Genomic DNA, 13,857 nt, shown 5'->3' on the forward strand with positions numbered 1-13,857 from the left:
GGGACAGGCTGCCAGCACCTTGTTGTAAACCAAAACATACCTTGTCGTCAGCACAGCCTGCCCCAGCCACCGTGCTGGGAGCAGCTATGCACACAAGAAGGATGCCTGCAGCCAGGCCGACAGGAAAGCACTTGAGGAAGGAAAAGCAAGAGGCAGAGAGGAGCTCGTCAACACAACGCAGCACTGAGCACTGCTGCAGAGCTGCAGGAAACAGGGGGGGCCTCCTTCCAGCCCTGTGAGTTCAGGCACAAGCTCCTGTCGTGATGACCGTTTATTGGCAACGCAATGCAGACACCCAGCACACGATGCCCACTGAGATGCCTACAGTACCAATGGGCCTGAGGTGAGGCAGCAGAGCCTTGAGCAGCATCGGCCCTAGAAATGAGGAGGCCACGTGAGAATGGTAAATCTCGTGGTTCTGTAACTAGAAGCTGTCCCTGCAATTCTACTTGCCCTAAGCACACGGGTCCCACCGTATGGTTTGCACTGGGCGCTGTTACAGCACAGTGCTGTGCAGGAACACACCAAGAACCGCTCCAGGCTGGTGTGCAGAGCAATGGCCTCACATGGCCCCTCTCCTCCCAGCAGGCTGCAGGCAGGGCAGGACTCACTCTGTGCTCCCCGGCAGCAGGAGGAGCTCACTGTGTAACCCAGCTCACACTCCATGGCTGCCGGGAACCTCCTGCAGTTGCTCCGCCAGACGGAGACGAGCAGCTATTGCTTTCAGGATTGCGGTGCAGCACTCAGTGAGCTTCAAAACGGACACAAGAAGAGACAGCAGCAGTAACAGAAATACAGGAGCATGGCAGCACCGCGGCAGCTGTTTCACTGTGAAGCACCAGAAGTCCCAGATCAGCGAGTGCACCACAATGCTTCACGGAGGGGCTGAGCGCTGCCTGGCAAGCACTAGGGGAGCTGAGACAGCTGAACTCCTCCATGTGGGCTCTGTTTCTGGTACAAGAGCACGTCAGTGAGATTCCACGTAAGTTGTTGGAGGACACAAAGCTGGCGCTTCTGGTCATAACGGAAACACAAGAGGAGCAGCATGCCGCTGGGGCTGCGCTTCTGAGCGCGATCAGCTGCTGCCAGCGGCCACTCAGGAGCAGCTGGGGCTCAGCCACACGCCCGCAGGGCAACCTGCTAGGCCCACAGCGCCTTCCTCCAGGACCCCCAACCTGCCCCCAACCGCCCGGTGGAAGCGTGGCTCCAGACCCCCCCCATCACAGCAGCACTGCGCGTTTGGGGACTTCTGACCCAGCTGGGCCGGCACCGGGACGCACAGAGCGCGGGGCCGGAGAGGTCCCAGTGACACGGCCCCGAGGACACCGCGCTTCGGGTTCCCCTCTTACAGCCGTCCCCACGACCGCTCGGAGAGACAGGAGAGGCGCCGAACCCGGCCCAGGGAGGAGGGCCCGGGTCAGGGCCGCGGCCCCGCGAGCACCCAGCGCCGAGCACGAGCACGGCCCCGGCCCGGCGGAGGCTGCGAGGAGTTAAGGCCGAGGCGGCCCCGAGCTCTCCCCGCCCAGCTGCGGCCGCTCTGCCGCCTCCCAGAGCTCCACCGCACGGCACAGCCCCCGGGCGGTACTCACCGGGCCGCCACCCGCCCGCCGGCCCCGCTCCATTTAGCCGCCGCTGCCCCGCTCCTTCCGGCCTGCGCGCAGCACGTGACCGCCCCTCCCCGCCCCGCACCATAGAGAGGAGCTGCGGGAACCGGGGAGGGGGGGGCGAGAGGAGAGGGACAGAAAGGCGGCCCCGACGGTCCCGTCGCGGCGAACTTACCATAGAGTGCGCGGGGGGCGGTCCTCCGGGCGGCAGCGCTCCGCCCCCTTCCGGGCGCTGCGTGGTGGCGGGAGGGGGCGGGGCTAACGGGGAAGGGCGGGGCTAATGGGAGCGCACGTGGTTCCCGGCGGAGTGCCGGCTCGCGGAGAACCCTATGGGGCGGCCGCACCGGCGGGAGGGGTGTGATCTCTATGGGGTCCCATGAACCCTGAAGCGTCCCGTGAAACGTTCGGAGATGCCCTGACAAAGGGAGGGCACAACGTCCCCTATGGAGGCCCTGTGTCCCTTGTGGGGGTGCCCCGCCAGGTTGCGGTCCCACCCGCACCTGCCCCGTGCGCTCACCGCCGTCTCAGGGGTCTCTCTGGGATTCCCCTTCTTCCCCCAGTTCTGAGCCTTTGTAGGACATCTTCTCCCCCGTCACCTCTTTCCAATTTGAACCTTTCCTGCTCTCTCCTAGATTTAGACCCTTTCTAGGATTTCCCCACACCTTGATTTAGAGCCCTTTCAAGACTTTTTCCCCCCTAATCTAGACCCTTTTTAGCACCCCCCTCAACTCTAGAACCTTTCTAGGATCCATTCCTCCCATTTTTAGGCCCTTTGTCGGACTTTTCCCCCCCAATCCAGAACCTTCCTAGGATCTCTTTCCCCTGACCCAGAGCCTTTTTAGGATGTTTCCCCTTTTCTAGACCCCTTCCACGATTTTCTCCCCTGACCTTGGATCTCCCTCCTGTTTCCAGCACTGCCACGGCATTCCCAAGCACTCTCCAGCCTTCAGCACTCCCATGCTGCCCCACTTCAGACTCTCCCTAGCCCCCCCTCTTCCCTCCCCCAAACCAACAGGCTCCTTGTAACCCCCCAATCCTGCACCTCCCTTGCTCATCCCATCACTGTGCTTTTTGTGCCCAGGGGATGGAGCAGCTCCAGGGGCAGGAGGATGCTGTGAGCATTCTGGCAATGCTGATTTCCCTTCAATACTTGATGCCTTCTTGCAAGGAGCGTGGCTCCATGGAGAGCCCTTCTGCCCTGTGCTGTCTGTAACACAAAGTCGACGAGCCTGGGTGCAAAGCTGGCAACACAGACCTGGAGAGATGCAGAGGTTTCTAATGTGACTCGGGAGGAGTCTGCTGCATTTTCCTGGCAGCGCTGCTCGTTTTGTCTCCGCTTGAAGCAGCTTTTTGCTCTCTGCCTTAATGCTGGGGCTGCAGGGAGGGGAAATCCCACAGGGGTGGGTGCCAGTGCAAGGTTCCCATTGTCATTAGCTCTGGGAGGTGTTGAGGTGATGCTCTGCTCGCTCTTTTCTCCTTCCCATCCTCTGAGAGAGAGAAAACCCCGAGGAAAAGTTTCTGACACGGAGAAAAGTTTTTATCCCCTCCCTCCCAGTGAGGAGCTGCGCCAGCATCCCAGTGGGTGGCAGTGGGAGCAGCCGCTGCCGTGTTCCATCCCGCTGGAGGGCACAGGGACAAATCCCACCTCCGCCCCTGCCTCGTCCCTCCCTCGGCCGCAGGAAGGCGGGTGGATGGAGGATGGCTTTTCCAGGCTATGCAGGAGAGAGCCACGCACCGAAGCTGAGCGCTACCACCGCTGCGGGTGCTGCAACTGGGACAACACAACTAGGAGCTGTGGTTCTGCAGCCTGGGACTCCCTCCAGGGCAGCGACCCCAGGGGTGGCCACTGGTGAGGTCCCGTCCCGGCTGCGCAAGGGGCAGTGAGGATGGAGCCGGGCGCGTGCACCCCTGGGCTGTGCCAGCCCAAGAACAGCAGCACCCAACTCAACGCCACGTCCGATAGTGCCAGCGACCTCCTGGCCACCTCCTTCCTGGGCTGCATCCTGGGCACCATGTGCGTGGTGGGCGCAGCGGGGAACATCTACACGCTGGTGGTCACCACTGTCTCCATGAGGCGCAGCGGCTCCATGTATGTTTACATCATCAACTTGGCCCTGGCCGATCTCCTCTACCTGTCCACCATCCCCTTCGTGGTGTGCACCTACTTCGTGCGGGACTGGTACTTCGGAGACCTGGGCTGCAGGATCCTCTTCAGCCTCGACCTCCTCACCATGCACGCCAGCATCTTCATCCTCACCATCATGAGCACCGAGCGCTACCTGGCTGTCGCCCGCCCTCTGGCCACGCTGCGGGGCTCAAGGGACCGCCGGCGGGTGCTCACCTTCCTGGCGTGGCTGGCGGCCTTCCTCCTCGCCCTGCCCAGCATGATCCTCATTGACCTGCGCACCAGCCACCGCCACGGGGTGACCAAACGTATGTGCCACCCCACGTGGCGGATGGGGCCCTACAAGGTGTACCTCACTGTCCTCTTCAACACCTGCATCCTCGCTCCGGGCATCACCATCTGCTGTGTGTACACCAAGCTGGCCAGGACCTACTGGAGGTCCCAGAGGGCTCTCGTTGCCCACACCAAGCATGCCAGCCACTGTCCCAAGCAGAAGGTGCTGTACATGATCTTCAGCATCGTGCTCGCCTACTGGGCTTGCTTCGTGCCCTTCTGGCTGTGGCAGCTCTTCAGCCTTTACTGGCACGAGCGTGGGGATCGGGATGGCTCCGCCATCGTCCCCATCAACTTTCTGGTGACCTGCTTGGCCTACAGCAACAGCTGCGTCAACCCCTTCCTCTACACGCTGCTCTCCAAGAACTACAGCGAGTACCTGCGGAGACATCACCGGGCCGCCCAGCGGGGCTCCTCTGCACAGCCGCCAGCCGCTGTCCCACCCCTGGGGGGCTCTGGAGAGGATGATTGTGGTCTGTGAGAGGTGGGTGCCCACCAGGCAGGCAGCAGAGATGCAGATGCTTTTTCCTCTGTTGCAGTTCAGTGGCTCAGCCCTTTTGCCGAGGGCTGTGGCACGTTGTTGCCACCTGGGTGACGCTGGTAAGATATTGATTATAGCAATAAAAGGATAAAAGCAAGGCAGCCCTGGTCACTGAAGTTGTTCTGAGCTTTCTGATAAACATGCTTCTTGTTGTTACGTTTCTACCAGGAGCTCTACTGAAAAGTAATCTATCGTCAGGTTTGTTAAAGGAACCATTTCCTGAAGGAAAACGGTGCCCCAGGCCCCCTCACACATCAGGTGCTCTGGAAGCATTGTTCCCAGTTGGTTCAGGCAGACCTTCAGACGAGCCCATGCTCCCTGCACAAGGGGACGGCATCTCTGTTCCCCACAGGTTCCCAAGGGGGAGAAATCTCCCCTTTGATATCCAACAGAGTGAAGGCATTAGGAGCCCCAGGCACGGTGGACTCTCCGAGCAGTGTCCCCAGGTCAGTCCCCTCTGCCTGGACTCATTTAACCAGCATCCAATTCATGTTCCGCTCCAAAGTCTCCCAGACCAAATAATTGCGCAGACCATTCAATGTCTGTAGCTTTCTTGGATCAAGGTTAGCTCTGTAGAAGAGACCAGGTTAAGTTCACGTTGCTTTCTTATTGTCTCCTCACCACCAAATCCAGGTTTCTCTTGCAGATCTTGTTCTAGAACCCGACCAAATACCAAGAGTGATGCCAGGGTCTCCTGGGTCCTCCAGGAACGTCTCTCTCCGTCCCCTCCCTGTACCAGAACCGCCACGGCTCAGCCATATGGTTTCCAGGCACAGCCCAACCCCTGGTCCGTTTGCCAGCTGCTGAATCTGGGACAGAGATCCACAGACTTGGCAGGGTGCTGCAGCAGCTGTCTGCAAAGCCGCACTTACCCTCCCTTTAAACGCTCCTCTTCTGTGGTCCGTAAAAGCCAGGTTGTGGTGGAAGGAAAAAAGAAGTCATTCTTAACCTGTTGATGCCTAAGCCCCCCTCCTGTCATCTCACAGCCAGCCCTAAGGGCTCCAGGCAGATTTTCTTTTATTTTGTGGCAAGTAGAGCACAGGTCCTAGGTTTAGGGGCTCCTGCTCTCCAGGGGGGGATCCAAGCCATGAAATAACGCTCCAGCCAAGGCTGGAAGGGGATCTGCAGGACACGAGGGCATTGTTTGCATTATCCACACAGCCGCTAACTGCAAGATTGCAGACAGGGGTTATACATTTAGGCTTGATGTTATTTCAAGTCAGCCAAATCAGGAAGAGAGGCATTATCCCTTCCTGCCCCACCGCACCTAAAGGGATTTTGTCTGTAAGTGTTCACTGGCAAAGCTGTAGGGTTTTAGCATTACCCTAAGCCACATGTGAAAAAAATGCCTGAAAAAGTAAATGATGCGGAGGGTTTATAGCTAGGTATCAAACTGCAAGCCACCAACAGAAATTATAAAGAGGTTTGTCAGCAGAAAGCATTCATAAATTAAAATACATTCTGCTGTGCCTTCATCAAGTACATCCTAGTGTGCAGCAGGGGCTGTCTTCCCCCAGGCAGGCGGAGTGCCGAGGCCATGGGTGCATCATCATAAATCAGAACACAAATTGCCACTCCTAGACCAGCACTCCTCACAGACTGTTTTTGTACATCCTGCAGAAGGAGGCAGAGACTGGAAAATTTAACCTGAGGAATTTAATCGACCTGCCAAGCTTCTGCAAAAGAGTGAATTACTTAAGTTCTGTAACATTTCTTAAGAGAATCTGTGATTTGCTAATAAGTCTCCAAAAAAGTTCATGCAGTGCAAGAGTCCTATGGCAGCCCCACTACAAGCATCGGGTTATCCAGAGAAACCACTCTGTCGGTGCATTTGGCCATGCTGTGAAGTTGCTCAAAGAATAGGTATTTTAAAAAGAAAGCAAAACAAAATCTACACAGATGAAGGAAACTCCAGCTTTCAGCTTTGGGAGGGAAGGCTGTGCTGCAGCGCAAGCCTGATACCGTGCGCTGAATCACGCGTGCTGACTGCCAGCACTGTCTGCATGCAGACTCATGGCACTCTTTCTCCACTCACAGAAGTACAGGAAAGCAAAGATCCACCAGCATTAATCAATCTTTCCCCAGCTCTCATTAAGAGATGATTTTTTTTTTCCTGAAAACTGAGATTTTGGAAAAATAACGGGGCATATAAGAAGAGAAATGGATGAAGGCTGGTAAACAGTCAGAGAAGGAATAAAATGAACGCTCTCTCTAGAAAGGAGGAGTTGTAGCTGAGCCGTCTATGTACGCCTATGAAATCAGCTGCATTTTCATAGCTTGTCCTCTGAGCCACCCCAGCTTCCCACTGCAGGTACCTGTACTCAGCACGAGGTGAGGCAGTTTGGTCAGACAACGCCGATGCTTGCTAGTCACCAGTCCGGTCACTGCTATGGGCGGCAGAGCTTCATGGAACCTCGCTCTGGCTCTGTAAAACAAACGGGATTATTTTGTAACCCTACTGAAGATTTTGTAACGCTGCAGGTTTTTTACTGACCACTGTGGTTTTTGTTGTTGCCTCCTTTGACACCATGACTCTGTCCCCGACACCCACCTCCAGCTGAGCTGAGCACAGCGCTCTCCCACATTTCATGACGAGAGTATCAGTTTTCCTGTGGCTTCCATAAGGATGTTAACGAAGCGGTGGATACCAAGAGTTTAAAGTTGTGAGTTTATTGCATATGTAACAAAAATGAACATGACCTCCTGGGTCCAGCCTACTATACAATCACTGTTTATTCCAGCTGGTTCCATAACCACATTAAATAGAACTAGTATTTCTTTAAATACTTTGATTTAGACATAAAATGAAACATTAGTGTACAACTTTCACAAAATAAATCTGCAATAAAAACAGTGGGAAGAATAACAAGGATAGCAGCAATACTTAAACATGACATTACAAAATAATAAATTAAAAAAATACATTATAAAGTGGTCGAGGAACAAAAAAATTAACAAATTAAAAACAGATCCATACTGTGTTTCTGGGAACTTGCTGTGCCACGCGGCCCTGAACCTCAGCTACAGAGGGCCCGGTGGCCAGATCACTAATTTACAAAATCTATTGGATTTCACAACCACCTCAACTTGAACAAAGTACATACTGCTGAGCAAACGTTGATTTCACCCCCTGGAGCTTCAAGCAGCCTTTCTGAAGCAGGGTCTTGTCTAACATAATGCCCAAGTTAATGCCAACATTCGGAAAACAGCCTCATTTCTTCCCGATTTAAAACACGAGCAAAGTGGTGGTTTCCTACATCCCTGAGCATATAGTATAGGCTGATGAGCAGTATCAGGGCAAGCACGGAAGGTCTGTGCCAACGGACCAGCTTTTAGGTTTGCCTTTAGGACAGGAACAAAAGACACATTGTACCTTGTGTTTCCTTCAGGCCTGATCCAAGACGTACGCGTGTACAAGGTGGAACGTGGAATGACTGAACGAACACCAGACTTTATGTTATTCTTTGGGCAAGTTTGAGGAGTAACAACCAGTTCAAGTGCTGGCAGACCAAGTGGGAATGAACACACTGACAAATTCAGGCAGCTGAGGTTATAAGAACAGCCCGCAAGACCTCATAGAGTCAATGGCTTGAGCCAAGCAAACTCTTGTTTGCGTTTCATTCTTCCCTGGCCTTGAAACCAGCCACTGGAAGAAGAAATCATCACTTAAAACCCATACTGCCTCACTTCTTTATTTCCTCCATCCATCCATCCAGCTTTAAGGCCTGCCTCAAATGCATGTACAGAACAATACAAAAAAAGGTCTTTGTCGTCACTGAAGTGGCACAAAATTGCAAAGACAACACAATGGGAGAGGTGGTGAAGCCGTTTAAAAGAGAACTAAAATAATTAAAAAGACGGTGCCCTATTCTCATTATTGTCAGCAAGGAGGAGGTACCTTGACAAGGGCTTTTAAATACAGCAAACAACAATCCTTGCCTATTCTTATTTTGTGCATTCAATAAAACACTGACCTAGGAAAGATATTAGGAACTATCATATGTCAACTGTGTCATTGACATAAAGCTACTTGACCTACAGATTTCCAAATCAAGGGCCTTTACCTTCACCTCACTTGGTTTTTACCAAGCCAGATTTCGAGCTTGCGTGATAGGATTTCTGTTAGTGGTGGGCTTTAGCATCTGTTTTTTCAACTCCTTTAGTGAAAAATCCACAAGAGACTACATGCAAAGCTTTTGGGCAATAATCCATTTTGCATTTTTCCTATCTGACTGGTTTATTGCACATTCAAACGTACTGAAAGGATTAAATACACTCTATGAACAGGTACGACTTCATAGCCATTTTGAAAAGCCAGGGCCGTGGGGATTCTGTTGCTCAGCCCAAGACTGTACAGACGTTCACCTACAGACAGTTCTATGTCCTTCCTTTTCTGCAAAACACACACATAATTTCATCTGTGTCCCAACAATCTGTACTGCAGAAAGTGGTCCTCAGTTGTGACAAGATTCCTCCAGCACACGGGTGTAAAGACGCCTCTCCTGTACAGTCTCGCTGGATGAGCACCTTCAGCCACCCTGTGCAAATCTCACACTATGGTACAATTTTACACCTCCAATGCAGTCCTCACTCCCAACCACAAATCACAAGAATTATGGTCAATGGAAACAAACAAACAAAACTGAGAACGATGCCAGAATTTTGACAAGAGTCTACTTTCTGTCCTATCACAGTTTAAAGCTATTATCAAATTCAATTTAAAAAAGACAAAATAGAAGTATTCCAGTAGACATCTTCTAAGAACAATCTCTTACCCACAGCTGAATTTCAATGCACTATTCCATAAACAAAAACATCTGTTAAATGTTTCAGTAATGAATTTCTCTAAAAATCAGGCTTGCCAAAGAAAAAAATCCTATACAAGCAAGCCTGCTTTACTTAAGTTTAGACACGTTTGATAGATAACTGGGTCTTTCTGAAGCCGTGTTATTTGTTAAAATACTGTCTCATCTCGGTGTGCAAACTGGAAAAAATGTTAGTGATTCAGGTACTTGATTTGCTTTTGTTTCCCCCGGGAAGTTATTTTAGCAACGTGTTAGAGAACCAACCTTTTAATATTAGTTTCAGGTATTTGAAAAAATAGCCTTGTATGGCTCTCTGGAGAAATTTTTATCCTTACAGAACTGAAGTCATAAATCCTTTCAATACCTTTCCATAACATTTAAAATGTATTCACTGTATAGTTACCCTTTAACCACAACCTCCAAATAAACCTTTCACATGGCCAAAAACTCCAGAACAGAAGTTTGCTCTGTTAACTTCGCTTTTGGCGATTTCCATTTTGAGTCTTCAAATCTGCAGTCACAAAAACATCTCAGGTAAAACAGCGGCACAGAAATCACAGCTTTGGAATTGAATAAATTTTGTCCTCTGTCTCCTCCTTACAAAGCTTCTCTGCAAGGTAATTATATCTGAGCAAACTACGGAAAGTAATTCTGCAGGAGGAAATAACTGTTTTCATGTGCAAAACAATTAGGTTTCAGCCAGGACAACCAAAAAAAAAAATCATACAATACCATTTAAGCTGTCCCCAATTCTTTCACTTTTCTCAAGGTAAGCCACAGCTTCCACTGGGAGCTTCCTGCTAAGGCAGAACTTGAATTTCTTTGCCTTTCAGTTAAATGCTCGTATGGAGGTATTTTCTGCTAGAACTTCACTTTTTCATCAAGTTTTTAGAATGTGCAATGCAAATTCTAGTGCCAGTCAGACACACGGCACCCACTGGACTCTACAGGGCTCAAGTTTGATTTTAGACAAACTAACCAGGCATGCCTAACCATCTGCAAGTCCTCAGCAAATCAAGCTCATTCTTAATTACACTGTGAGTCTCCTATTAAAAAAAAACAAACAACCCACAGCTCATTGACCCTATCACAATATGTGTTACAAATCTAGCAGAATATCCTGTGCATCCAAAGACAAATGCTGAACTTGGCTGCATTTCATTTTATGGGGGATGGAAGAAGAGGGAAGGGCTTATTGTAACAAAGGGGAAAAAGAGTTGGAAACCACCAACAAAAGCCCCTGCCCCCACCATCATCCACCAACAGTGGAAGGGAAACAACCCATCTCCAAGTTGTCTAGAGTTCCGGTGCTTCAGACAGCTTAGCAGGAAGTTCACAGCAAGCTTCTCCTAGCTTTTGATTTGGTGGTCCATGAGCTAGCATCTGTTTCCTTTGGTTGCTTTTTCACTCCACAGCAAACCCACATGTCTCTTCCACAGCTGTCAACAGCTTCTCGTAAAGCTTCTCATATGACTCATAAGGCGGGATGTCAATCCGGTTAAAGCTAGAGGTAAAATAATAACACATTGCAGATTATGAATCTAACACTTTTCTTGAAATTAACAACAACAACAACAAAAAAGAACAACCAAAAAACTAACATACAAACCCTAGATTAGCTACATATAGACAGAACTTGTAAAATCAGTGTCAAAGCCTCAGCCCCTTCAGCGGCCGAAGGAGACAACATCAAAGAACTAACTGCACTTCTGCAGCAGGAATGTCTTACTTGGGCTGGGTCCGGAAGGAGGAGATGCAGGTGGCAGATGCAGGAGACTTGCAAAGAAAGCAAGACACGAGGCAGGCCTACTCCTTGCTCTGCCTGCAGATAATCTGTGCTTCTACTGAAACGATTTCCTTTTCCTGATAGAGTGAGGCTTCCATATGAGAGCTCAGTTCTATACCAATAGCACTTTTTTCTTACATTTTACATCTAACAACTATTCTTTCTAATCCTGAATGAAGATTCAATGCTATGAGTAATTTATCAGTGAATACTTTTGCTGAATACATGGAAGTTAACATCTCACTATTCAGACTGATCAATCTTGGGGCTGACAAAACCACAGATAGTATAGAAGACATAAATCAAGCAATAAGAACTTAAGTCAACTATTTTACAGGCTGCAGAGTACAGATATTTCCAAGCTAGCAAAACATACTTGGATTCATCTAAGCACATCACACGGGTTAATCCACAGCCAGGACTGAGATGGCTACTTTAAGACAAAGGGAAAGCAAGCACTGACGAGCAGAACGGTTCGCCTTACCAAGTGTGGGCTTTTGGAAGGTTGTCTGTGTTTGCATCTATTAAATGGATGGTAAACAGTCTGGGTCCTGCAGCGCCTGTAGAACCTTACAAACAGACATTCTAGTTAATGCACTTCAACAAAATAGCATTCGTGCACACATATTTTGCTATTTATAAAAAGGCAAGAGAAAATTACAGTTCCAGATGCAGATACAAGTATGCTATAGACTGGGTCAGACTTGCAGCTGGTGAAGAGATAACAGAAATGATGGGTCTCTTAATGACAACAAACTCACAGCCTAGTATTTTGGAAAGCGGTTAAACTTCACATCTTTATACTTTCAAAAATGAAGAGACTCAAGTGTAAGAAGACTTTTCTTGCAAAACAGAACTATGTATTGGAATTCTGAAGATCAGTTTATACTGTCAGCTAACAGATGGAACGCTATCAGAAGAATCACAACAGTCAAGGACACTGCTACCTTTTCTGATGACAAAAATTGCAACTTTCAGGAAGTTGCTTTAAAATCTAATGGTCTGTTGCCAAACATCAATGGGAATACACTTTTAATGTAACAGAATTGTTCAATCTGCTCTATAATCACGTACACGCTTGCATGCAATGATACAAACAACATCAGTCCACAGAACTGTAAGAGGCTGATAAGCTAGTAATGACACCAGCCTAAGTGCTACATGAGGACAGATTGTCCGGCTTGCATGACTTGGCAGCAACAACTAAGGTGGTCACCAGCAGCCACTGATAAATGTAGAACTGCTCTTGAGATGAAAAGTTTGCAAGTGATCAAGTTATCCAGTAACACGCTGATATTCTAGAAGGGCCTAGTAAATTCCACACAACCTTTCTCTTCCTCCCACCACACATTAACTCAGCCTCCACATCAGTCACCTTGTAAAGCCTTGAAACCTTGAAGTGGGACACGCGTCGAACCCGTCACAAACTGCAAAAGCCTTGCCCTTCTTTCTTCATCAAATGTTTCCACTGCTTGCCAGAACCACTTCACAATATTGCTATCTGCCATGCAGTGCTTTAGACGTGTGTTTGACTTCCAGTCATTCAGGTCTATCTTATCCAGGCCTCCTATGATTAGCTGTTAACGGATTAGAAAATGCTTTAACATTCAAAGTCATTTCAGGTTCGCAGCTATGAAAACATACATCAAGCTATTTCACAAAGCCCAGCATTCTTTATGCGCTCGAGCCGCCTTTTTGGTACACAGTAACGCTCCAAAACAGTTTAGAACAGGAAGTAAATCTCCCCAGTTAATCTGCAGTGAAACTGAGGCCGAGGATTACGCTTACCAGAACTGGAATTTTCAGAAGAAATCAGAGTCAAATGGCCATTCAAGACCTGCTTTTTAAATCTATCCTACCTGAAAAGTACAGTATATCTTTACGAGGATACAGCACAGACTTGGATGAAGGCATGCCATCTATTGAGCGGACACATAAATCATTTTCCTGATCTGGCTTTGTCCTAGAGCTGCTAATAACCCACTGCAAGAAAGTGCTGCTCGGTTTATGGTTACATCCTAATTGGTCTGTTGTCCGTAACTGACCACTAACTACAAAAACTTTGCAGCTGTTTTTTGATGTTGTTTGTGAGAGTCTCTGACAAAGACGAGACGGATTACTTCAATCTCTTTTCCAGATGAAACGAGGTTGCAAAATATTGAAAAAGGAAGTCATTATTGGCCATGAATCTAACCAGCTACCCTGGCAACGACAAATAAATGGCATACAGAAGACATCATCACTCAAAACAAAATGTGTGTCATATTCTAAATTTCCCATAATATTCCATATTGAGAATCTCATTCTAAGAGCTACCATTTAGCAGCTGTCTTTTTGTGCCACCGAGATAGTACCCACTTAGACTAATTTAGGGCAGTTGTGACTATCCTAATTTGGACAGCATTAATTGAATTTACAATCTGCCTTTTTAAACAGCGAGCACATGGAACACAGTAACTTCATGTGAATAATTGGTATGCACAAACTACTACCATTAAACAGTCTTTTCCAATACCCCAAACAGTCCACGTTCCACACACTGCCTTATTTAAATTAATAATCAAAAAATAGGAAGAAAAATGGTGTAGCATTCTATACCTCAGGATTAAACGTAAAGACAAATTCATTTGTTTTCTACGTGCTTTCCCACTTCTACTTTAGCT

The 13,857-nt window shown here is 48.9% G+C and overlaps 3 protein-coding genes across 8 annotated transcripts in view; 1 reads left to right on the forward strand and 2 right to left on the reverse strand.

Annotated features, from left to right (window-relative positions):
- Positions 1-1,841, reverse strand: part of RNF216 (ring finger protein 216) — a 65,404-nt gene extending 63,563 nt beyond the window's left edge. The window contains exon 1 of one of the 2 annotated variants that reach the window (XM_021412268.1): positions 1,780-1,841. The gene's annotated coding sequence lies outside the window, so the exon portion shown is untranslated. The other variant, XM_021412262.1, reaches the window with a different exon arrangement.
- On the forward strand, positions 1,963-7,494 carry LOC110405800 (urotensin-2 receptor-like). Its single transcript, XM_021411484.1, has one exon. The coding sequence runs from the start codon at positions 3,491-3,493 to the stop codon at positions 4,541-4,543; it is 1,053 nt and encodes a 350-aa protein (XP_021267159.1). The 5' UTR covers positions 1,963-3,490; the 3' UTR covers positions 4,544-7,494.
- Positions 7,258-13,857, reverse strand: part of SMURF1 (SMAD specific E3 ubiquitin protein ligase 1) — a 43,443-nt gene continuing 36,843 nt past the window's right edge. For 3 of the 5 annotated variants that reach the window (XM_021411481.1, XM_021411479.1, XM_021411483.1), the window contains exons 16-18: positions 12,570-12,771; positions 11,679-11,763; positions 7,258-10,912 (exon numbers count right to left, since the gene is read on the reverse strand). In XM_021411481.1, the coding sequence (XP_021267156.1) occupies positions 10,813-10,912; positions 11,679-11,763; positions 12,570-12,771 (387 nt within the window). In that variant the 3' untranslated portion in view covers positions 7,258-10,812. The remainder of the gene's footprint in view (positions 10,913-11,678; positions 11,764-12,569; positions 12,772-13,857) is intronic. The other 2 variants (XM_021411482.1, XM_021411480.1) reach the window with 1 other exon arrangement.

This window comes from Numida meleagris, chromosome 13, assembly GCF_002078875.1.
Source record: "Numida meleagris isolate 19003 breed g44 Domestic line chromosome 13, NumMel1.0, whole genome shotgun sequence".
NCBI classification, from domain to species: Eukaryota; Metazoa; Chordata; class Aves; order Galliformes; family Numididae; genus Numida; species Numida meleagris.

Coding starts and splice junctions, on each gene's coding strand:
- LOC110405800 (XM_021411484.1), top strand. CDS start 3,491: ATGGAGCCGGGCGCGTGCACCCCTGGGCTGTGCCAGCCCAAGAACAGC.